The sequence below is a fragment of the Cervus canadensis genome, chromosome 1, assembly GCF_019320065.1.
Source record: "Cervus canadensis isolate Bull #8, Minnesota chromosome 1, ASM1932006v1, whole genome shotgun sequence".
In the NCBI taxonomy this organism is placed as follows: domain Eukaryota; kingdom Metazoa; phylum Chordata; class Mammalia; order Artiodactyla; family Cervidae; genus Cervus; species Cervus canadensis.
In genome coordinates this window covers 11,274,757-11,297,767 of record NC_057386.1, presented here as the reverse complement: position 1 = coordinate 11,297,767, position 23,011 = coordinate 11,274,757, and the positions used below count along the sequence as shown (strand labels likewise).

Genomic DNA, 23,011 nt, shown 5'->3' with positions numbered 1-23,011 from the left:
CGGGGCCTGGCGCCGCAGAACGCGGAACCCGGCCGTCTGCGGACGGAAGCCCCGCCCAAAGAAGGGGCTGGACCTGTAGTGGGCGGGGCTCAGGGACCCTGGATTGTGCGGTTCAGGTGCATTTCCAGAAGGCCCCACCTGAGCGGTCTTCAAGACTAAAGTTCCATCTCCCACTACGGTGGGAACCCTGCAGGGTGACCGCGTGGACCGTCTCCCGGAAGGTGAGAGATCTTGTTCACAAATCACTGCTCCGCCGGCTCGGATGCACAAAATGCTGCGTTTAGTGATGTTACAATCCTGATCTCTAGTGTCCACTGAACTCCCAACTAGGCAGCGTGCCCCACCGGCTCTGCCCTCCGGGCCGGTGGCCAGTCCCCAGGGGAGCCCATCTTCTGGTTCCGTGGTCCCGGCAGAAGCCTCCACGGGGCATTGGGGTGCCACCCACACCTGCAGCCCTGGCTTCCACTCGTGTGTCTTGGTTGGCATGAGGGGTCACAGTACTCAGCCCGGTTTGGTCGCCCAGGCTGAGCCTGCAGCCCAGTCTGCATGGGCCCCATCACCTTTCTAGCAGTCCAGCAGCTCCTGGGCAGGTGGGGTCATAAGATGAGGTGTCCCATGGCACACGCCCAGCGCTCACCCCTCTCTGTGAAATGAACTCCTTGATCAGGACATGGACACCACTAAGGGCCTCCAAGTCCACAACAGTGCAGCTGGCAGAAGCCTCCTAGGGTGGGCGGAGGCAAATCCATATCCAGAGTGTCTATTCCAGCAGCAGCCCCTGGAGAGGGCTGTGTAGGGGAGGAGTCAGCATCCCTTGCGCTCTGGATAGATGCGCCTTCTTGTTAGGGAAGTTCTTATCCCCCATCAGCTGGGCCACTCAGCTGGCATCCCATGGAGCAGAGATGAGCGTTCCCTGCTGACTCTGCCTAAGTGCAGGGCCGGGGCAGGGGAAGGCTGTTAGGCAGCAGCAGTACCTGGCACAATGGTTCAGGCACTGGGGGGAGGTTTGCCAGGCGTACTACATAGACCCCTTCATGAGGAACCCATTCTCCCTTCTGTTCAGCCCTGGAACTGGGATCATGATTCTCTTCTAAGGTCCTTCCCATCAGATCTCTAGCTCCCAGACCTGGTTCATTTCTTAATGATCTATTGAGGCTTTCTGAGACTGTCCAGCTTTTGCAGTTGGCCAGTGTCAAGGGCTCTCTGGCACCGTGCATCATGACTACTGTGTGGGTTTGCTGCCTTTTCCAGTGACCTGCCCATGTGAGCTCTGAGCCTTGTGCCTCCTGGTTCTCAGAAGAAATCAGGGCCCCTGTTTTGATGGCAGCAACTCTACTGTCTTCCCTGGCCTGCAGACCTTGGAGGGCTTTTCAAGAACCCAAGGTCCTCACCAAGGGATTTCTTGGGGCCTCTGCCCAGTGCATGTGCCTTGAGGACACGAGGAGCTCAGTGAGTGAGTTGCACCTGATGAATTCACGTCAAGTCCTTATCTGTCCCAGCCCTTGAAGTCCTTCCTCTGTATTATGCCAAGGAATTCCTGGTATCTCAGCTGGGCCATACTAAGTCCGAGTACAGATGAAAGAAAACAGTGGGGCCCAGAGTCTCAGGCGCTCATACCCTGTCCAGTTCGCCCAGTGTTGGCTGCCATGCGCACCTGTGAGGTCTCCCCAAGACTCTCCAGTGTGAGTCAGCAATTTCTTGGAATTCTTGGGGTATGCCCACCTTCCCTGGAGTCAGCTGGGCTCTCACTGCAGTTATGGATCTGAAGGCAATATGGGGTAACTGGTGGGGTCTTGAGGAGAATCAGTCTCCTCTCAGCAGGTCTCCCCCTACCTGCTTGGGGTGGGGTCTTCATGAGCAGGGGGTGGGAAGGACGCTTCAGATGGGGAACAGGGTCGCTTCTGCTGGCAGGCAAGGCTTGACGTGATTATGAGGGGGTCAAGATCAGCCCACTCAGCTCTCTCCATCTGACTCTTTCACACTGACCTGGTGAGGCTGAGAATTCAATTTATGTTGTAATCCTACAACCTGCAGAATAGAATTGCGGGAATGATATCCAGACACAACAGTTCTGTTAGAAGAAATAAGATTTTCTTTTATGGTAGTTCTACACATTTTCTGCTTTTTGGACTCTATCTTGAACTGAGAATTTAAAGCCCCTTGCTTGTCATTTTTAAAAATGAAATCTTCCCAGTGTGGTCAGAAATCACTCACGTGACCCACAGCCCTGATTTCCCCCAGGACGTTGCTTTGCAATTGCTTGGACTCCCAGAATCTGGCTTTCAGGAAATGCTTCCTTCCAGGTCATCACAGAAAAGTGTGTGGCTACAGCATGCCTCCACTACCTGTGTCCTATTTGTCACAGGCTGTGGTAGTCTGCTCTGGCTGCCATGACAAATTACCACAGGCTGGGCCTCTTAGGCAACAGAAATGTATTGTCTCACCGTCTGCAGGCTGGAAGTCTGAGTTCAAGGTGTTGGTAGGGTTGGCCTCCCAATCTCCAACTTTCTGTTGGTTGTCGGCAAGCCATAGCATGGAGAAGCATCACCGGATTTTTCCTCCATCTTCATGTGGCCTCCCTGTGTGCCGTCTGTGTCCAAACTTCCCCTTTACATGAGAACACCAGTCTTGTTGGATCAGGACTGACATGAATAACCTCAGTTTAACGTGTTCACCTCTGAAATCAGGGCATATTCTGAGGTGTTTGAGGTTAGGACTGCAACATCTGAATTTTAGGGGGACACACAGTTCAGTCTATGACACAATAATCAGATCATCACTGCATACAATCAAGTCTGGGTTTCTGTCTTCCATGGTCTTTCTCTGGGACTGAGTTCTGGCCCTAAATATGCATCATGGGAACCTCTGTAAACAGGCACTTCTCTGGGCATTTCAAGCAGGAAGGCGTCTATTACAGAGAATCAATGATTCAAAAACAGGGTAGCAGGAATGAAGGCCAGGGGTCTGGTCACTGGATCTTGGGGAACTGGGAGCTTTCTTAGACTTGAAAAGAAACTCAGGGCACAATGACACCCCACCCCGGCCCCATTCTGCCTCACAACTACCAAGGCCCAGTCAGCAGCCCCTGCACCTCTGTCACCAGCCACAGCTTGGAACACTTCCTACCGGAGGAAACTAACCTGGAAGCCCGATGGGAGGACCTCTATGGAAGGTGACAATGGGGTAGCCCTTACCTGACGCGCAGACCCAGGGAGCAGGTGGCGTGCAAGTGTGGCCTTGTGGGCTGGCCTGCCGTGTGTGCACAGGCGTCAACAGGGTATTGCAGGCGCGGGGTGGCGGCCCAAGGAGCACGTGGCAGGAACTTCCACCAACTACAACGGCCATGAACGACTAGCACAGGAAGCCATCCAGGTCCCCTTGCCCCTCGTCGCTCTGTGGCCCACATTCGCCATCCACCTCCTCTATCCACCGTCTCCAACCACCACTCCCTCCAACTTCTAGGCCTACCGATCAGTCTCCACTGGGTGCCCACCTTCCCAGACTGCCAAGCGTCACTCCCAGATAAGGGCTCTGATTGGTTCCCTAAAAGCCAATCAACTGTGGCCTTGCCGGTGTCGTATCCTCGCCGGAGCCAATCCGTGGAGGGAAGGGTGGGCGGTCGCAGGAAGAGTGGAGGGAATTTCCTCCAAAACAGGCACTTTTTGAGGCCACTAAACACCAGGGTTCTGGGGTAAAGCTTCACATGAGAACATGAGTCATTCCGATGCCTGGTTGGTCCAGGACACACGGGGAGGATGAAGTGGGGGGCTGGCCAGTGGTACACGTGCAGCATGTTAAGAGCTATCAGGGTCGTGGTCAAGGGTCCCCAAGGTTAGGGGTTCTGGGGGGGTCAGACTAAGGAGGCGGTGACAGAGCAGCAGAGTACACGGGGTTAGCCAAGGAATCTTCTGGAAGAAGTCAGGATTCAGGCCAAGTCCCAGGCGTTGGGTTTGAGCCCAGGAAATGGTGCTGAAGACACAGATGAGGTGTTGGTAGGACCAGCTTCATGGACGCTACGTGGGCAAAGAGGATGGGGCAGCCCAGGTCAGTGCCGGTGGAAGTCGCTAAGCGGGTGTCCTGGGAGGGGGGACGTCCTGGGGAAGGCGGGAACTCAGAGGGCTGCATGGAGGGCTGAGGAGAAAGTGCTTGCCTGCTGGTAACCCTCGGAGGACCCATGAGTGGGGACGCTGGGTCGCGGCGGGTCAGAGGTTGAGACAGCTCTTGAGGGCTTGAGAGCAGATAAGACGCGGGGCCAGGGAGAGGAGTGCAGGGTCGCGGGGGCGTCCAACCTTCTTGGAAGCCTGGCGCCGGACCCTCAGCCAAGCTGCTTCCGGGTAAGGGCGAGCCCCGCGGCGGCCACGCGGTGGCGCTGCAGGACAACCTGGCGGCCATAGGAGAACACCCGGGCCAGGGATGTGGGCTGGCTCCCCAGGGGTGCGGCACCGGTACCCGTCCCCAAGCACTCCACATCCCAGCACTGGACACTCAGGCACCCCCACACCTAGAACCCTGCGCTCTGCACTCCACACCGGGTAGTTGCTCCCAGACACAAGCCTCTTGTACCCCAGCACCTGTCACCCCACACCTCAGCATCTCAGACACCTCACCCTGTAGGGGCGGCATCCCGCATCCTAGCACCTCCCCAGCCCACACCCAGCACTGGTGCAAGTCCACCCCTTGCATCGGTGGGGGAGGTGCAGGAAGGTGGGTCCAAGAACAGCCCGTGAGGTCAGGGGGAGGATCTGCCATGGGTCTGCCCTAGCTTGGAGAAGCAACATTTGAGCTATTTTGCAGATACTGAAACGCCCACTAGGTGGAAGAAGTTAACTGTATACTGCCCACAAGCATGTACACACCAGACCCACTGGAACCAGATGGGTGATGTTGACTTCCAATTACCTCACTACCAACCAATCAGAAGAATGTCCATGAGCTGATCATGTACCCCACAACCCCTCTCCCTCACCCGGTCTTTAAAAATCTTTTCCTGAAAGCCTTCAGGGAGTTTGGGCCTCTTAAGCACTAGCTGCCTGGGATTCTCTGCTTGGCACCTGCAATAAATGCTGCACTTGTCTTTACCATTACTTGGTGTCAGTAATTCGACTTTACTGTGTGCAGGAAACAGACCCAAGTTTGGTTCCATAACGTCTTCTCTGGAGAAATGTCTGTTCAAGTCCTTTGCCCAGTTTTGAACTGTTTGTTTGTCCTTTGATTGGTTGTGAGAGGTTGTGAGAGCTCTTTGAGTTCTGGATATTAAACCCTTAAACCCTTATCAAATATATGACTTGCAAATATTTTCTCTGAAGTCTTTTTCTGCAGATTATGTTTTTTTTACATTCTTATGTCTTTTGATACACAAAAAGACATTTTTATGAAGTCCAGTTTATCTAGTTTTTCTTGTGTCAAATCTAAGAATCTGTTGCCAAGGTCATGAAAATTTACCTGTATTTCCTCCCCCCCCCCTTAGGAGTTTTAGTTTTAGCTCCTGTATTTATGCCATTGATTGACTGTGAGTTAGTTTTTGTGTGTGGTGTGAGGTAAGGGTCCACCTTTTGTGTGTAAATATCCAGCTGTCACAGCACCATTTGTTAAAAGATTCTTCTTTCCCTACTGAGTGGTTTTGTCACCTTGTTTGAGAACCAGTTGCCCATAGATGTCAGGGTTTATCTGGGGCTCTCTATTCTGTTCTACAGAACCACTGTAGAACAATTACTGTAACTTGGTACTAAGGTTTGAATCAGGGAAGTAGAAAGACTCCAACCTTTTATCTTTCAAAGTTGTTTTGGGGACCCTTGTAATTCCATATGCGTTTGAAATTTGATCTGTCCAATTCTGCAAAAGGGTCTTTAGGATCTTCTAGGACCTGCATTGAACCTGTAGATTGCTTTGGGGAATACTGCTATTTAATAATATTAAGTCAACCCACGAACACAGAATGTCTTTCTATTTATTCAGGTCCTCTGTAATTACTTTTAGCAATGATTTGTTGTTTGGTGTACAATCTTTCATCTCCTTTATTGCATTTATGCCTAGGTATTTAATTCTTTTTGATGCTTTTGTAAATGGAATTGGCCTGTTAATTGCCTTTTCCAGTTGTTCAATGCTGGTGTGTCATTTGTTTCTTTCCCCAGTGCACAAGTTCCGGTAAAGAGCAAAACAGAGGAAACCCCACGTGGGTTCTGCCTGGGCTTTGGTTGTGGTTGTTGCTGGCAGCTGCCACCTTCCCTGTGGAGCTGGGGTCACTCCCTCCACAGGCTGCAGGGGCGGGGGATCCACACGTGGCTGGGTTCCCTCACAGAATAGCCTCCAGGCCATTCCTCCTGCAAAGCAGGGCACTGTGGGCATTGGTGACAAGTTCTGGGCTGCCCCCCATCACCTCCAGTCCCTCCCTCACAGTTGGGGGCCTCTCTGGGAGCCCCCTTGTCTTGGATCTGGTGTGGAGAGGCGGGGCGGAGGGCCCTGCTGCCCCAGGACCTGGACCTGCCTTGCTCGCCTCCCTGTCCTGCCCCCACCCCCTGGGTCTGCTCTACACTGGGGTGGTGGCTTGTCCCCTCAGCTCCTCTTTCATGGCCTCTCCTCCTTCACCCAGGGGCAGCCCCTGGGTCGGTGAACTGGACGCCTCGCCTGGATGCCTGATCCTCAGCTGCTCGTCCCAGCTGCACACTTTTGGGCCCATGTGGGCCTGGGGCTGCGGCTTCCTATGCTGGCCCCTGGCTCCCTTGATGGCTGCATGTCAGCCCTGGGGTCCTGGGGGCTGGTGGGGGTCTCAGGATGTGCCTGCTGGCTGTCCCTTTAGGGGACACTACTGGGCCCATCCCAGTTGCCACCCTCCCTCTAGTCCCCCCTTTCCCTCACCTGTTCTCGTCCTACCCCATCTTCACCTGCCCCAGGCCGGGAGGCACTGGCCAGTTTTTGGGCCACGTGGACCCTCAGCCAGCTTGTACAACTGAACCCGAGAAGCAGAACAACCTTGAGAGGCCAACTCCTCTGACTTCTTCCCAGAGAACCCCTGTAGAAACCCCAAAATGAGACAGTGGCCAGCCGGCCTTATGGTGCACCCAGCCCTTGTTTGTAATTGCGCTTTTCCAAACTCGTTCTGCAGGCCCCATGTCCTGAGACTGAATCACTATCACCCACCTGCATGCATGCGCTTGACTGTGTGTCGCCCAGGTGAACACACCTTTGCTGGGAATTCTTGGCGCCTCCTATGTGCTGAAGCGTGGCGTCTGCACGGGGTTGAGGACAAGCCTGTGGCCAAGTCTCAGGTGGTCCTGTGCTGAAAGCCGCTGAGCCAGGAGGCACCCACAGAGCACAGCCTCCCCGAGCTGGTCATCCTCATGAGATAACACCTCCCCACCCTCTCTCTCCTCAGCTGGACGGCTGTCCCTGCACGGCCACCTAGGACAGTCATCCTTGGCTCCTGGCTGGCAAGCTGACACCAGCCCCGTGGTGCCGGTGGGTTCTTTTCTGGCCCCTTCACTGCAGCCGTTTGCAGCCAGCGTGGGGAGGGTGTAGCCTTGGGTCTGGCGCCCTCCTGTGGTAGCTCCAGCCACATGACCATCTTTCATTTTTATGAGCACTTGATTTGTATTCAAATCCCAGTGACAGAATAACTGATGCTAATGGGAAAAATATTACTGTCTCTGCTGAAGCGTGCCGGGTGCAGCTGAGTAAGTGCTGGGTATCCTTCTTGTTTAAAACAAACTGTAATTTAATTCAGGAGTTCCAGCTGCTCAGACCCCAGGTTTCCATGGCAATAGTTCCCCTCCCCACTTTGAAGTGGGCGCTGTATTGGTGAATCTACCCGCTTCCCCACAGCCTCCCTCACGTGCCAAGGCCTCGGGGCCTCCCCCTGTGGGCCTCTCCAGGGACGTGGAGGCAGGTGGCCCGGAATGCACAGCTCTGGAGAGCAGGGGCCCTTCCCTGCTCCTCGAGAACAGGGATGGATGTCTTCCTTCCCATTTCAGTACCCCCTGACTTCCTCTTAGGCCACCCCCGGCATTTGGGGGCTCTGTTTGGTAGGGGACTTACAGACAGAGTGGTCAGCAGAATCAAGTCTCTCAAAGAGGCCCACATCCTAATCCTGGGAGCTGTGAACCTCTTAGGTCATGTGGCAAAGAGGATTAAGGCTGCCAGTCAGCAACTCGGATGTGGAGAGATTGTCCTGGATCATTCAGTGGGGCTGTGTCATCACAGGGTCCTTGAAAGTGGGGGGTGGGGTCAGAGTTTGAGTCAGAGTGATGCCCTGTGAGAAAGACTCCAGCTGCACTGCCGGCTCGGAAGGAGGAAGGGGCCACGAGCCAAGGGATGAGGGCAAATTCTAGAAGCTGGAAAAGGGGGAAAAGTGATTTCCCCTGGGAAGCTCCGGCAGGAACGTGGCCAACTCCTTGGTTCTAGGTCTGGCGCGGGCCTCTCCAGGCCTAGGAGGGCAAGTCTGTCCTGGCTGACACGTTTGGGGTGACTTGTTGCAGCTGCCCTGAGGGCTGACACAGGGGCTTTACTGGTCTGGGCCCAGGGGACAGCTGGCCTGCATCATTCCTGAGTCCTGGCTCCTCTCTTCCCCGCGTGCCCCCACAACCGTGCCCCTGTCACAGCCTGCCTGGCCTCCTCAGGGGCTGGTCTCTAGTCCTTGGCCAGGTCAACCCCATCCAGTCTAGTGAACCCAGTTCAATTCCTGTCGCTCCTTCGGTGCCAGTGTGCATGACTGGCTCCCAGTGCTGCCCCCTCCCCACTCATCACACCCTGTCTGCCAAATGAGGTTCCATCTGGAGGCCACGAGGTCAGGATGCCAGGTGGGACCTGGTTCCTGCTACCACCCACCCAGTGGGTGTGACTCTGGGTGAGTTACTTCACGCCTGGGCCCCATTTCCTGTCATGAGTGTGACAAGACCTGGGACCCAAGCTGCTTCTAGGGAGTGGGACTCCTAAAGCATGAGGTGCATTTAAGGGGCTGAGACCCCTCAGGTGTGAGGTGCATTTAAGGGGCTGGGACCCCAAAGGCGTGAGGTGCATTTAAGGGGCTGGGACCCCAAAGGCGTGAGGTGCATTTAAGGGGCTGGGACCCCTCAGGCCTGCTGGCGTGTCAGCAGGAACATGGGCTCCGGCCCCTACAGGGGAGCCAACCCTGGACCACGAGGTGGGCCCAAGGGGTCACAGGCTGGGATCAGAGGGGATGCTGGCTGAGGAAGGAGTCGGGGTCCCCAAGCCACAGGATGAGGGAGGGAAGACGGATCCCCAGGACAACTCAGATGCAGCCTTCTGGCTTCTAACTGTAGGTGGTAAGTAAAAAAGACACAGGAAGTGGCAGAGGGATTCCCTCTGGGGGCCTGGGCTCACAGGCAGAGTGGGGTGACCCCAAATCTAGGGCCTTCTCTTGGGCCAGCTGTCCAAGCCACAGGGCTGGGGCTGTGCCCAAGGGGGCCAAGGGCCGGGAAGCACCACCTTGAGCCTGGAGCCCCGAGGACATGGAGGACTTGCCTTAAAGGACAGCGCCTCCAGCCAGCCCTCTGCGTATTTATCTTTTATTAACAGTTTATCCTCACTTTTTGTGTTACAATTCCATGTTTTGTCAAAGTCTTTCAATTCTCATTTTGATAAAATAAATAGAGATAAATGAACCCTTAGGTCACACTCTCTCAAGCCTCTGTAACTTCATGATTGAATTTTCGCATCAGACCTGTGAAGACAGCCCCACTGGGGCCCCCGCGCTTGGCCTGGGGATAGTTTCGTCTCAAAACAAACAGAACCACACGTGAGCTCAAAATGTGGAGTGGAACTGCTCTGTGAAATCGGCTGTGGGCAGTCAGCTTGGCATCTGTGGGTGGAGCTCAGCTTCTGGAAGGTTCCCAAGTCGCCGTGTCTGGAGCACTGGGTGAGCTGAGTTTTCTGCGGCCTTCCCCACCCGCACGCCGCTCACTCACCCAGCACACGGTAGACGCCGTCCTGGAACGTTCTTGGGGGAGCAGTCACGACCAGCCCCTGGCCCAGCCCCATGCCCTGTCCAGCCCACCCAGGTCCACAGCACGGCTCTTCCTCACATTCCCATTATTGGCCTCTTACCGGCAGAGTTAACTAAGCCAGCTCACTCCTCTATCTCTGAATAATCCTGATTCCCAAGGAAAATGGAAAATATGATTTTTAAAATATCATCATTGTGGTTGTGTCTTGTGTTCCAGGCGTGGCTGCTCAGCGCCCTGCCACAGACGCGTGCGTGCAGCGGACATGCGTGAAGCTGCCGCCCACCCGGGAGTCCTCCTGTGTCCCTTGCAGGTGTGAGCTGCCCCCACGTGTGTGGGGACAGAGGGTTGGGGTGGCGCTGTTCACCCCTAGACACTCGGGGCTGGGCAGCCCCTCCACGTGTGCTCATGTGATGCGTGCGGGGCGCGGGTGGGGAGGCCACGGTTCCCTGCACCGGCCGGGGAAGAGCAGCACTTGAGAGAAACAAGCCCTGTGGCCCAAGGGACCTGCCTCTCCTTCCAAACCAGAGCCCCTCCTGCCGACACTCAGAAGGAAGGCCTGCCTGTGGGGAGGGGTGCGCTCGGGCTCTGGGGTGTGGCCAGACGGCCTGGGGTGATGACCAGTGGGTGGCAGGCCACCTCCATCTGTCCTTCGCTCAGTCTCAGGCCTCCACCTCTGCCAGCGGCCTCAGACCACCCCAGAAGCCCACGCCAGGGGGCACGCAGCCCCAGGAGCTGGCTTCCGTCTGGTTTGGGGACTAATGCTCGCATCACTTGGAAAAGAAAACAAGTGTGTTACCCCCTTAAAAACCTCAGACGACAATAGCATGGGCGGGGACTGGAACGTACAGTGACCGTGTCCTCAGTCCGGGAGCCGTGTCTCAGCAGAGCAGCGACCGTCACACCAAGGACTCCAGCAGAGCCCCCTTCTCTGGGCTCCTGGGCATGACAGCGAAGACAGACAGACAGACAGTGCGGGCCCTCTCGAGCCCTCAGCAGCCAGTTCGGGCCAGTGTTCATGGCAGCGTGGTGGGTCCCTTATGTACAAGGCGGCCTGCGGGGAGGGGCCGCTATCTGACACGCTTCTCCACCGAGTACACGGAGATGTAGTAGTCGTTGCTGCCCACGGCCAGGTGCGGCTGCGGTAGGGAGGAGAGAACAGGGGGTGAGCAGCTGGGGGGGGTGCAGTCCAGGCCTGGTCACCCCAACTCTGCCTGCAAGGCTGGCGCGGAAATGATGGGCTCCTGGGCCACACAGCTGGTGCAGAGTCCTCACCTCCGCCCTGTCACAGAGAACCCGCCCGCTCCGCACACTGCCCACATTTTTCTTTTCAGCATGGCCCCCCAGGAACAGCTCTGGGAACCTCATGCCATGCGTTTTGGCAGAGAGCCACACGCCAGGCTCCTGGGGAGCCTCGTGCCACACGCAGGCAGGTGGGAGAATCCTAATTTACAACACAGCAGCCCTCAGCCACACAGCTGACTGTAATTTAGGACGGTGCCGTCACCCGGGTCATGGGGTCTGGGCTGCTCCTACCCCAGGAGACTTTTCAAGGGGAGTTCTCTCTGGGGCTGGGGTCTGTGCAGGGCCCAGAGGGGTCACAAAGAGTGGGGCTACTTCATGTCTCCCCTGAGTGACAGAATTTGACGCTGCTTCCAGAGGGAGTGCAGTCTGGGGGCTATGGCCCCTGGAGATCCTGGGGTGGCCGACTGTGGTGCGGGGCGGGGGCCTCTGCCTGCTGCTAGCGCCTCCCCGCACCTCCCCAACCCCCAGCCCTTGGACGGGGGCAGAGACACAGACCCAGTGTGGGTGGAAGGCCAGGCAGCTGATGGCGCCGACCCGCTGGCCCATGAAGCCGTCGTAGTACTTGATGTGGTTGATCAGCTCTCCACTGCCGTTGTAGATGGCGGTGAACTGGTTCATGGAGCCGCTGCACACAAGAAGGCCCGGCGGTCAGCGCGGGCAGGTGGGCGTGTCCACGGGGAGAGGGGGCTCCTCTCTGGTCACCCCCACAAGGGGGCTTGAGCCTCAAGGGCCGTGAGGCCAGGCAGGTGAGGAGCAGCAAAGGGGCCCCACAGTCCTTCCACCCAGCTCTCCTCCACAGGTTTGGGGGTGGGTCGTGGTGCCTGCTGTTTACACAGGGCCCTGGGAGCCGGCTGGGCAGGGCAGGGGGCAGAGAAGAGGCAGCACTTACCACGCAATCAGGTTTGCCTGGGGGTGGATGTCGAGTGCCGTCAGCCCCTTCACGATCTGTAGGACATTCACAGACTCCGGCAGCCGAGGGTCAAAGAAGCGCACGTCCCCATTGACGCTGCGGGAGGGGGTTCTGGTGATGCTGGGTGGGCATACCGGGGCCCAGGATGCACCATGTGCGATCAGGGGCCATCCACACATGCTATTCAAGGCCACGGTCCCCTGGACCCTTAGAGTGTCCAGGGAGGCCCCCGGATGGCACATGGGCCCACCCCACTGACTCTGGCTCCAGGCCTGCTGCTGAGCCCCAGAGACCCCTCCCTAGAGTCAGAAAGGGCCCAGCCACTGAGGCACACAGCAGGGTGAGCAAAGACCCGGGGGAGGCTGTGAGTTATTTGTTCATTTCCGGCCAGATATTAGATTTTACATAGCGGGGATGTGGTGACGGGTGGGAGGGAGGATGGGAGGTCACCTCTTCCTGCCCTGGGCCTGGCAGACACCGTTTTGAGAGCTGTGTTCTGTTTCCACATTACAAACAAGGGAAGAGCATCTCTTTGGAGAAATGGTGGCTTTGTGACAGTAAATTACATTTGCTGTCCCTTTAACGGGCAAATAAATATCTGCTGCTCTCAGCACAGGATTTACCAGGCAGCAGGAATGGATTTATGGGCAGACGGTGGATCCGCATGGTGATCCCAGCACACGCCCGGCAGATGCTGCTGTCGTGGGAAGGCTATGCCCCGGTTGCCTCGTCCACCCCCTCTCCTGCCACCCACAGGATACCCGCAGGCCAAGCTCTCCAGCGGGAGGACCTGCTGTCCCTGCCCTGGTGCCGGCCCTGACCTTTCTGGCCAGTCCCAGAGCAGAAGTTAATTACTACCTTGAAATGCCATATTTCCCAGCTGTTTAAATACCAAGGACATATTTTAGATAGAGGGAAAATAATGTTTTTACAGCAAAATGTCTCATGAATATTCCACGCTCATTACCTGACGCTCATGATGTGGCCCTCGGGGTGCTTCTGGAGGTAGGCCTTCACCACCCAGGCCGTGTGCTCCCGGTAGGTCATGACGCGGCTGGAGGGGAGGAAGGAGGGTCAGGGCCTGGGCATAACTGTGGGCGTCCCTGATGCTCTGAGGCAGAGTGGACTTTCTTTTGAGCAGAGGGAACCAGGAGTTTATGTGAACTGTCCACAGTCTGCCCATGCTGTGAAGTCAGCCCTCACTGTCTCATGTTCACCGTGAGTGACTGAGTGACCTCACACTCCTGGCATGCCCCTTCCTGGGCACCTCAGGCCACGTTGGGGCCTCTGGAGGCGGGGTGGCTGTCATGCCGTCTCGGGGCCCTGGGCACTGCCAGCCCCCCTACCAGGACTTCACACTGTATCTCCCTGTGGGTTTGAGGGCTGGGACAGAGAACCCTAGACTGTAAAGCCGTTGAAACAGAGGGACACGGGCTTTCCTGGAAGCCTGGTGCAGTCCATGACTGGGAGCAGGATTGGGATGCATGTGACGGGGAGGTGGGCTCAGAGTGTGACCCCTGGGAAGGGTCCAGGACACAGTCACACCCAGCACACACAGGTCTCTGCTCAGGCATGCCCAGGAGCCCCTGTGTCTCTGTCCTCAGACCTCAGGAGGAGGTCTGGAGACCCCAGCCCCTCCCTCACAGCTGCTCTGTGACCCTTGGCTCTTGTCAATTTGCCAGATTACTGCCTGCCCAGGGAGGCTTCTTACAATAAGTCTGATTGACATTTGATTCACATACAGTAAGAGTCTCCCATAAGCATGTATTCACTGATTTGACACGTTCTTACAGCTGTGCGACCATCACACAATTTTAGAATATTTGCATCATCCCAGAAAGGAACCTTGTTCCCCCACTTCCATGATGGCTGCTTCTGCTGGGCAGTATGGGTTTTCGGTGGGGACCCGCCTGCTGAGACCTGCAGGGACCATGCAAGCCAGGGGCTGCCTGGGGCCCACTCATCATCCAAGCCTCAGGCCCAAACTCCCGCCAGACTGGCTGGCGCCCCTGCTGGCTGCCTGGGTCCATATGGGTCCTCCCGGCTGCTCCCAGCCCTGCACCCTCACGGCTGCACTCTTCCTGCTGGTGTTACCGATGGTGTTCATCAGCTTGGGCCCAGCTTGGCCCTGTCCCCTGTCCTGTCCCCTCCTGCTCCCCTCCCCCCGAGCACTCCGTTGGCTCCTGTGGCTGCACACGGGCCCACCTGCTGCACCCCATTCCCTGGGACAAGGTGGGTGTTCAGTAAACATCACCCGGGAGCCCGGGCCTGTGTTCCTGTGGCGCTCTGTCATTTACCAGCCGTGTGTGACCAACATCTGGACCTCCATGCTCACCGGCCCACACAGGGCATGGTGCAGGGCCCCTGGGGGCCTCAGCCCAGGGCAGAGTGGAGGTGCCCAGAGCGACCATGTGAACGTGTGTGGCCCAGCGTGGCAGTGTCCACAGTGTCCCTAATGCCATCTCCTTGGCTATTCACAAGTTTGAACTGGGAGGCAGTAGCCTCATGTGTTCAGGGGGGAATGGAGGCCGGGAAGGCAGTGCCTCGCCGGGACATTCCCCCTCAGCCTGTGTTCTGAACAGCCCGTCCACGGCTGGTGGGAAGGTGTGCTTCTCCACGTGCCAGGGGATGTGGCTCTGGAGGGAGTGACTGGCTGGCCCTGGGGGCTTGCTCCCTCTGAGCCCAGGAGATGGAGGGGTAGGCGAGGCCCAATTACCATTCGCTGAGTGCCATCCTCCTGTCGTAGACACGGATGGAGCCGTCGCCGAGCCCGGCCACGATGAGGGAACGGTGGGAGTCGCAGGACAGGCTTGTCACGCAGCTGTCGGCACCTGTGGGGATGTCCTAGGGCCGACACAGACCCGTTAAGCACCCTGGTGTCAGGGCCCCACCCGCGCCGGCGGCGGAGGAGCTGGGCCCAGAGGGAGTCAGGCTCCATCTGCCTGAGTTACAGCCCGGGACCCCAAGGCCTGCGGCCCAGAGGGCAGGGTTGCAAACACCTCTGCACCCATTAAACTTTCCAACATCTCCCTCTCTCCTAAGGAGGAGGATGAAGCACATTTCAGCAGGAGGAATCCTTGTCAGCTCCCTCTTAAACCTCCTAAGTAGTTCAGGGAAGGGTCCAGGAGGAATCCTGCTGCCCATAAACCATCCCCTCGCCTCTCCTCCTGGCAGCTGTAAAAGCTGGAGAAGGGCAGGCGGTGTGATGAACGCTCAGCAGGAAAGAGCAGGAGACAAAAAAATGGGCCCCAAGAGGAAGAAAAGTGCTTTTCCAATCAGAAGAGGTTTGCAGCTCCTCAAGGAAGAAATCCAACAGGGAAAGAAACCGAATCATTGTATCCGTTTAAAAGGTGGGAGGCAGCCTGACTGGGCCTGTTTTCCTCTGTCCCCACCTCTGGGGACACTGCCTGCTCAGAGCACTTCCACAGACCCTCATTCTTGGCCCTCGACCTTGAGGGCGAGCGGAGCTGAGGAGGAAGGCGGGGTCTGTGAGCACTGGCCCGCTGTGCCCCTGGGGAAGCCCCGTGTGGGACGGTGTGCTCACCTGCACCTTCATCTCGCGGTCCGTGTCCCAGATCCGGATGATCCGCACGTCTCCCGAGCTCATGAGGAGGCCGGTCTCCTGCTCCCAGTCCACCACCATCCCAGCTCCTGGAGAGATACAGATGGACACCAGTGTCACCGAGGGAGCCTGGTCTGGGCAGTTGCTCAAGCAGCTGGTGCCAACCCATAGGGCGGGTCCCCAACCCCACACAAGCTTGAGGTTCGGGTGACGATTCAGAGCCTCTCCGTATCTCTGCTGTTTTCAGGCATCTGCCAGAAGGACAGCAGCATCTCAGGGCCGTTTGTCCAAGATGCCCACCTTCCAGGACACCTGGGCATGACTGGCAGGTCTGGAGACTTGAGAAGGGATGTCAGAGACACACAGGTATGAGTCCTCTGGGTCCTTCAGTCCCCTGGGGGGTGAACAGCTTTGTGGCTGCCCCTCATGGAGGCAGGGGACTGACCACAGACAATCAGTGGTGAATGAATCATGGGGTAGCCCTTCCCTCGGACTGGGGGCAGGGGCGGTAAGAACCTTCAGCCTCCCTAAGGGCAGCACTGACCAAGAGGGACTCTAAAATAAGATTTAATTTAAAATGTTTAATTGTATTTCAAACATACAGAAAAAACACAACAGAAATCCCTGAACACACCACTCAGATCTAAGAGTTGCTAATATCTTGTCATTTTTACTTTTTTTTTTTCTTGAAAAGAAATGAAATTTAAGACAATGAAAGCCTCACGTGCCCGCCCTTTCCCCTGATGAACTGTCCCCAGGTTGCAGGCATCCTCCCAGGCCTGTCTCTGTGCATTCCAATGCAGGGCCACGTGTCCAAAACCACAGAACATATCCCTGATGTCTCAAAAGTTTCCAATTTCAACTGAGAGTATATTTTCTGGCAACTTGTGTTTTTCCTGTAAGGTTATATGGTGAGGTTTCACCCAACCCTATGAATGCAGATCTGGCTAATTCATATAAACTTGTGGGTAACATGCTCTTGGAGAACGAGCCCTTCACTTCCACAACCCCCTGAGTTTGTAAGCCACACCACCCTGACGACATTTCCATGCGCCCTGTGTATAAGGAGGCGGCGGCAGCACCAGGAAGGGGACATGTCCATCTGCGCTTCGCACCTCCCCAGGAATGGCCATCCACTCCCAGAGTGGGTGCTGGCCTGCAGTCTCAGCAGAGATGGACACAAGGTATAGTTTCCCTAAATCCTGGTCAGCATTGGTGTGTGAAGCCTGCATACATTAAATAATTCTTAAAAAATATTTTAATTAATTTATTTATATTTTTGGCTGTGCTGGGCCTTTGGTGTGGTGCGGGCTTTTCTCTAGCAGTGGAGAGCAGGGCTCCTCTAACGGCAGCGTGTGGGTTTCTCACTGAGGGGGCTTCCCTCATTGTGGAGCACAGGCTCTCGGCCATGTGGGCTTCAGTAGTTGCGGCAAGCAGGCTCTGTAGTTGCAGTTCTGGGCTGGAGGGCACAGGCTCAATAGTTGTGGTGCATGGCCTTCATTGCTCCAAGGCATGTGGGATCTTCCCGGGTCAGCTTCGAAACTGTGTCTCTTGCATTGGCAGGTGGATTCTTTACCACTGAGTCACTAGGGAAGGCCCCTGCATATGTTTTAATATATATTCTGACGCTGATGGTTTAGTTTAATGCATATACTGCAAATATCCTCTCCTATTCTGTCACTGACATAACTTCATGTATGTTTTCTTTTGGTCACACCGAAGTCTAAACTGAAGTCACCGTGCTTTTTCATACATCTGTCTCTTCTTGTGGCAGCAGCTCCTCTGAGTTTGCCTCTGTGGTTTCCCCTTCTCTCTCTGGGGGTGCCCACTCTTCTCCCAAATTCCTGAGCTGGAGGGCGTGACTCTCATTTGTTCTTTTCTGATATGTTCCCTTCAGGCTACAGAGTTCACTTCAAGTGCCCAATCTCTCTCTTGAACCCCAGACTCTCATCTGTACACATCACTTCAGGTTCCTGCTCAGATCTGAGTCCCTTGACCCTTGCTCCAGAGACTCCCAGTGGCCTCCCAACTGGTCTCCCATTCTGCCCGAAAGGGACCAGCTTGGTCCTCTTAACTGGACCCTGTGCCTGGAACGCCCCTCTCCTGACATCCACACAGCCCCTCCATATTGTGCTCAGTCACCTTCTCAACCACATGAGGCTACAACGTCTCCCTGTTCCAGAGGCATCACCTCCCACACACCCTGCCCCATCCTTCCTGTTTTGCCAGCGGCATTTGTGTCTACTCTGCAGAAATGTCAGCTCCACACAACAAATGGACCAGCCTTTGTTTCACCTTTTAGAATGCAGTCTCTCCACTGCAACACCCCTGACCCCAGGCAGGAGGAAACACCCCAAAGTACCATAAAGGTTTCTGCGGGTGACAAGGCTTCAGGCATGGCAGATGAAACGGTATGACATGTGAACCCCACTTCTGTCCGGGAAAGCCCAGGTCACACTGTGACCAGTCAGCCCACAAGCAGAGCCTGAAACCAGGCCACTGCCTCCCCTCATGATGTGCCTGGTGGGCATTACATGAATGAATCACAGAGGATGCACCCAGCCAGGACCATACTTTGGGCACCAGGTCACTGCAGAGGCTCAAAGACTCCTAAATCCGTGGACCACTGCTGGGGTGGCCTGTGTTCTCAGGCATGCTTAACAGTCTGCTGGGGGCTCCGTGTTGGCCCTGAGGGGTTTTCAGGAGCGGTCCTCCATTGAGAGCATGGGGCCAGGTGACATTTGGGATGCTTTAGGATCATGGAAACAAGTTGCAGAGAGTCTGGGGGGACCACACAAGGACTGCGAGGGGTCTCAGCCCTAAGCCTCTGCAGCAAACAGAGAGGAGGCTGTGGCCAATCCCGAAGGAGTGAGGAGGCCCACCTGGCCTTCAGATGAGGTGGTGGCAGCTTCCTTCTCGCTGCATCTCCTTCATGGTGGATTCAGAGCCGGTGGGAGCCTGCCCTGCGTTAGGGCCCAGCCCAGTGACTTCATTTAAACTGAATCCTTCTCTCAAATACATTTGCCCTCTGAGTGCTGGGGGTGAGGACTCCAACACATGAATTTGGGGAGATATAGCCCCCACTCCAGGCCCCAGTGTCTCCATCTGCAAGGAGGCACTGAAAGGTGTGTCCGTGTAGCCGTCAGAGGATCTGGGACATGGGTCACACGAGTTCTGAGCCCTGTTTCAAATCTGGACTTTCTGATGTGGACCATCGAGCTTCAGATTCTGGTTTAAACTAGTTCTAAAGCACGGTGAAGCCAGTAGAGATAAGACACGGGTTTCCTAGGGTTTTCCCGAGGCCTGAGCATGTTGGGGAGGCAGGTGCCCCGCACGTGCAGACAGTTCTGGGCAAGGTTGCTTTCTGAGCTGAACCTGACTATGGAAGCTGTGTCTCCTAAGACAGTGAGCTCCTATCCGTGGAAGAGCCTCAGACCAACATGAAAACTGTTGGGATAAAAACAATAGTCTGCTCACACCCTGGCCCACCTCCAGGAAGAGTCCTTCCTGCACCTGCTGGCCCCCACCTCATTCTCCTGAGGGTCTGGGGTCCTGGCCTGTCCTCCAGCCCAGATTGGAATGCAGTCACTGGCTTTTCCCCTTGAGACCTTTCCCAGCCAAGCCTGTGTCTCAACCTCTAGACACAGTGGAGGAGAGATGATCTGACTCATCACGAGTTGGGAAAAGATGATAAAAAAGGTGACACTCTTCTTTGACGTGTTGAGCACAAGGAACAAAATTGATGGCTGTGATTTAAGTAAAACTCATAAGATAGGAACATCATGATCTCGAACTAGAGTGAAGATTCCAATCACTTCATTCCTGGGGAGCACGGCCTCAGCAGGGTTCCCCCCTTCCCCACGCCCAAAGAAGTGACAGTGGTGCGGAGAGCCCCAGCCCCCTGGTCCCCTGGGCCTTTCCTGTTTTTCAGGAGCAGGCAGGCTGCTCTGGGCTCCCCTCCGGAGGGTCCCTCCTCCTGGTCCACGCTGCTGCCTTGAGGACACAGAGGGTGCCTAATGGATGGAGGCTGCATGCGTGCTGCAGCCTCCCCCATGCTGGGCGGGCAGCCTGAGTGCCCAAGAGCACAGTCCATCTAGTGTGACGTTGCTCTCACTGCCCGGGAGCCAGGCGTGGGGTGGCCCTCGCCAGGAGGCAGAGACTTTTGGCTGACTTTATTCTGGATACAAGCCCTGCTTACATGTTCCTCTCCAAAAGCTGGCCAAAGAGGGGATTTCTTCATTAAAATATAGGCGCACGGCGCAGGGAGGGCTGGAGAATAGCAAGCTCGAATGTGTAAGTCAGGGACCAGCATCCAGCTGAACCCATGCCAAGCAGGCAGTGAGAAGAAGAAACACATGGTTTCAGAGGCTTAGGTCCCTGTGATGTCCATGATCAGCCCTCTAGGCTCAGTGGCCGGTCCAGACTGACCTCGAAGGACCCCCCTGGAAGTCTAGACTAGGCCCCTGAAAACCAACACAGGGATCTGACCTCTGAGGACCCATTATGTGGACCTATGACTAAGGACCCATCACCCCCAACCTGAAATGCCCTTGGGAGTGATGGTTCTAGAACTCCAAGGAGGAGGGGCCAGTCCCCACCCCACCAGCACATGCGAAAACCTCAGACCTGAGGGATGGCGACCCCCATTGTCTCCCCGGGGACGCAGACGCAGCGCCTCCCCATGAGGTAGGGCCTCTCAGGGCTTGTGAACACTTCTAGACAGCTGGCAGGTTCAGAGGCTCAGGAATCGGCTGGCAACAGAAATCTGGGCTGTTCAGGGACAAATGATTTACCTAAACTTCTGTTTCTCACTTAGGGAGATGACCCAGGACACTAGGCAGCTGCGAAGGATCAGAGCAGACCCGGTGCGGGAGTTCCCCGTCAGTGGGGCTGGGCACACACGTCCTGGGCGAGGAGCGAACTGTCATTCCCCGGAGCCTGTGTGCCTGCCCTGCAGGCCCACAGGAGCCACCACCCGGCCTTGCGTCCTGCCTCCAGCACTGAGAGGGCTGCCCGCTAAGATTTGACCCCAGATGCCTGCGGCGCCAGAGGCGGCGTGCAGCTGCGATAGGAGGGCGGCTGTGGCCCTCCCACCCGCACGGGCCATCCCAGAGCTCTGTGGCTGGCGCCCTGCTCGCTGCCCAGCTGCTCCAGGCGACGAATACCAACAACTGACCAAGGCCCAAGTTCGCGTCCAGTTCACACACGGGTGCTGGATGATCTGTTCCCTGCCCTCCGGGGTCACTGCTGCCTTCCACGCAGGCGACAACTAGGGGTCAGGGCTGCTCTCCTCCAGGTGCCCCAGGGAAAGGCTGAGAAAGGTGTCCTCTGGTTTCTCTTCAGGACTTCAGGGCAAGTGACCCTGTCATTCCTCTGAGGCCCTTTCTGAGAGAAACCCTTCTGGTTACCACCACTACTGTTGCTGTTGGCGGAAAGTGGAGGAGTGAAGATGGAGTCAGTCCTGGGTTTTCTCAATTTTTCCTTCATTTTGAACTTTTTACTAGAAGAGTCCTTTGTAAAATATTAAACTGTGAGTTTGTACGTTTGTAAGGACATCTTGTTCTTAGCCTCCTGGGACCCCCTTCTCCATCCTTCCAGTTCTGATGGCACAAGGGACCGTGTCAGACCCATGGCCACCACTGCCTTCCTGCAAGGAACCATTGTCATTGAGAGAGCAACTAAAGACAGACCCAGGATAGAGAGTTCACCACAGGGCTGGTCATTCTCTAAACTCAGATGCTGCAAGTTAAAGGTCAAGAATTCTATCTGCTCCCAGGATTCATAAGGCTCCATCTCTTTACAATTTACCCCACTAGTGAAATTAGGAGAGAAAAGGAGTCATTTTGAGCGTGTGTATTTTAAGTTTGCCAACCCAGTGTATACATAGGCAACTGCAGATGGGCGTTTTGGTAACTATCAAACTTATACATGGATTTTCAGATGGAAACAGATGCTTCAAAAAAACTCTGCATTCAATTCTGGAAAGTATTCTCTTTTGAAAAATTTGGTGGGAACACAAATCCCACTCTGGAATGACTCCTCTGTCCTAATGGAATCGTGAGACGTCTTCCCTGGGAGCCTGAGAGCTGCGCCATCCTCGCTCCAGCAGATGTGGACTGGGATTACTCCTGTTCCGAGGCTGTTGTGAAGGTGGCATGGAGCTCAGAACTGAACTGTCCTCTAGCCAGTCCAGAGTGAGGCCACTGAGGAGGCCGGGAAGTGCGCCCACGAGGCCTCGGCTCCCAGGGACGGTCCTGTCTGTGGCTCTCACTGAGTCTCTTTCCAGAGCTGCACACAGCCACCTCATTCATCCCATGAGACCTGAGTGCTCAGCTAGTGAGGTCTTTTGTATCAGAGGAGCATATGCGGATGAGCGAATAAGAAAAACCATAGGCCTGACCCTCTGCCACCTGAGAGCACAGTGGGCAAGTGAATGTCACTGCGCAGAGCAGAGGAGCCGGCTCCCACCCGGCCCTCACAGATAAGGGGAAGGCACTCACCTCCCTGCTTACTGTGGTCAAGAAAGATCGAGACCTTTCGGGCCAGACCTGCGAGGAAACAGGGATTATGGGCTTGATGCAAGGGGAAGCCGGCCAGCCAAAGCCAAATCAGCCAGAATTAAACACACCACAAAGAGTCAGGGAGCACCACGAAGGAAACAGAAGGAAGGGGCAGACAGTGGCCCGGGCCAGGGCTGCAGTCGGAAGAAAAGGGCCAAAGTACCTACGAACGTGAAAACTCAACATTTGGAGGTTTTGGCTAAAAAAACCTCAAGATGGGAAATCAGAAGGTGCTGAGACTCAAGGAAAACATGACCTGACATGCGTGGCACTTCCAGCGAGTGGCAGTTAGTGGCCGGACACACACACTGTTAGTGCGGCCCGACTGGCAGGAGCTGACCCACTGGCCACAGCCGGAGGAGTGGAGGCAACCCTCTGTCTAGGTCCTGAGTGAGGACGGCTCTTCATTCACGAGGCCCCGGGTCGGTGAGGAGGCCTCCGGAGAATGGTGTTTGTATCCAGGTGACTGTGGACACCTTGGCCTGACAGTGGGTGGTACCACTACCAGTGCTATTTCAGAACATGGCTCACTCAGCTTCAGGGCATGGCCAACGACCCAGACTGACTTCAGTTCCTCCTGACCGTGGGGGATCCCCATGAGGGGAGTGTCCCCAGGCTAACTGCACATGCATGCACAGGAGCATATGTGTTTACATGTGCATATGCATGTATGTGTGTCCATGCCTGGGTACACATGTACACACGTGAGCCAGGGGCA

The 23,011-nt window shown here is 56.0% G+C and overlaps 1 protein-coding gene across 2 annotated transcripts in view; it reads right to left on the bottom strand.

The window, feature by feature from the left end:
* Window positions 1-9,505: 9,505 nt before the first annotated feature.
* RPTOR (regulatory associated protein of MTOR complex 1) overlaps window positions 9,506-23,011 on the bottom strand; it is a 314,811-nt gene continuing 301,305 nt past the window's right edge. The window contains exons 29-35 of one of the 2 annotated variants that reach the window (XM_043462839.1): window positions 22,234-22,281; window positions 15,716-15,822; window positions 14,888-15,015; window positions 13,139-13,225; window positions 12,151-12,267; window positions 11,757-11,886; window positions 9,506-11,095 (exon numbers count right to left, since the gene is read on the bottom strand). In XM_043462839.1, coding sequence (XP_043318774.1) covers window positions 11,027-11,095; window positions 11,757-11,886; window positions 12,151-12,267; window positions 13,139-13,225; window positions 14,888-15,015; window positions 15,716-15,822; window positions 22,234-22,281 — 686 coding nt within the window. In that variant the 3' untranslated portion in view covers window positions 9,506-11,026. The remainder of the gene's footprint in view (window positions 11,096-11,756; window positions 11,887-12,150; window positions 12,268-13,138; window positions 13,226-14,887; window positions 15,016-15,715; window positions 15,823-22,233; window positions 22,282-23,011) is intronic. The other variant, XM_043462849.1, reaches the window with a different exon arrangement.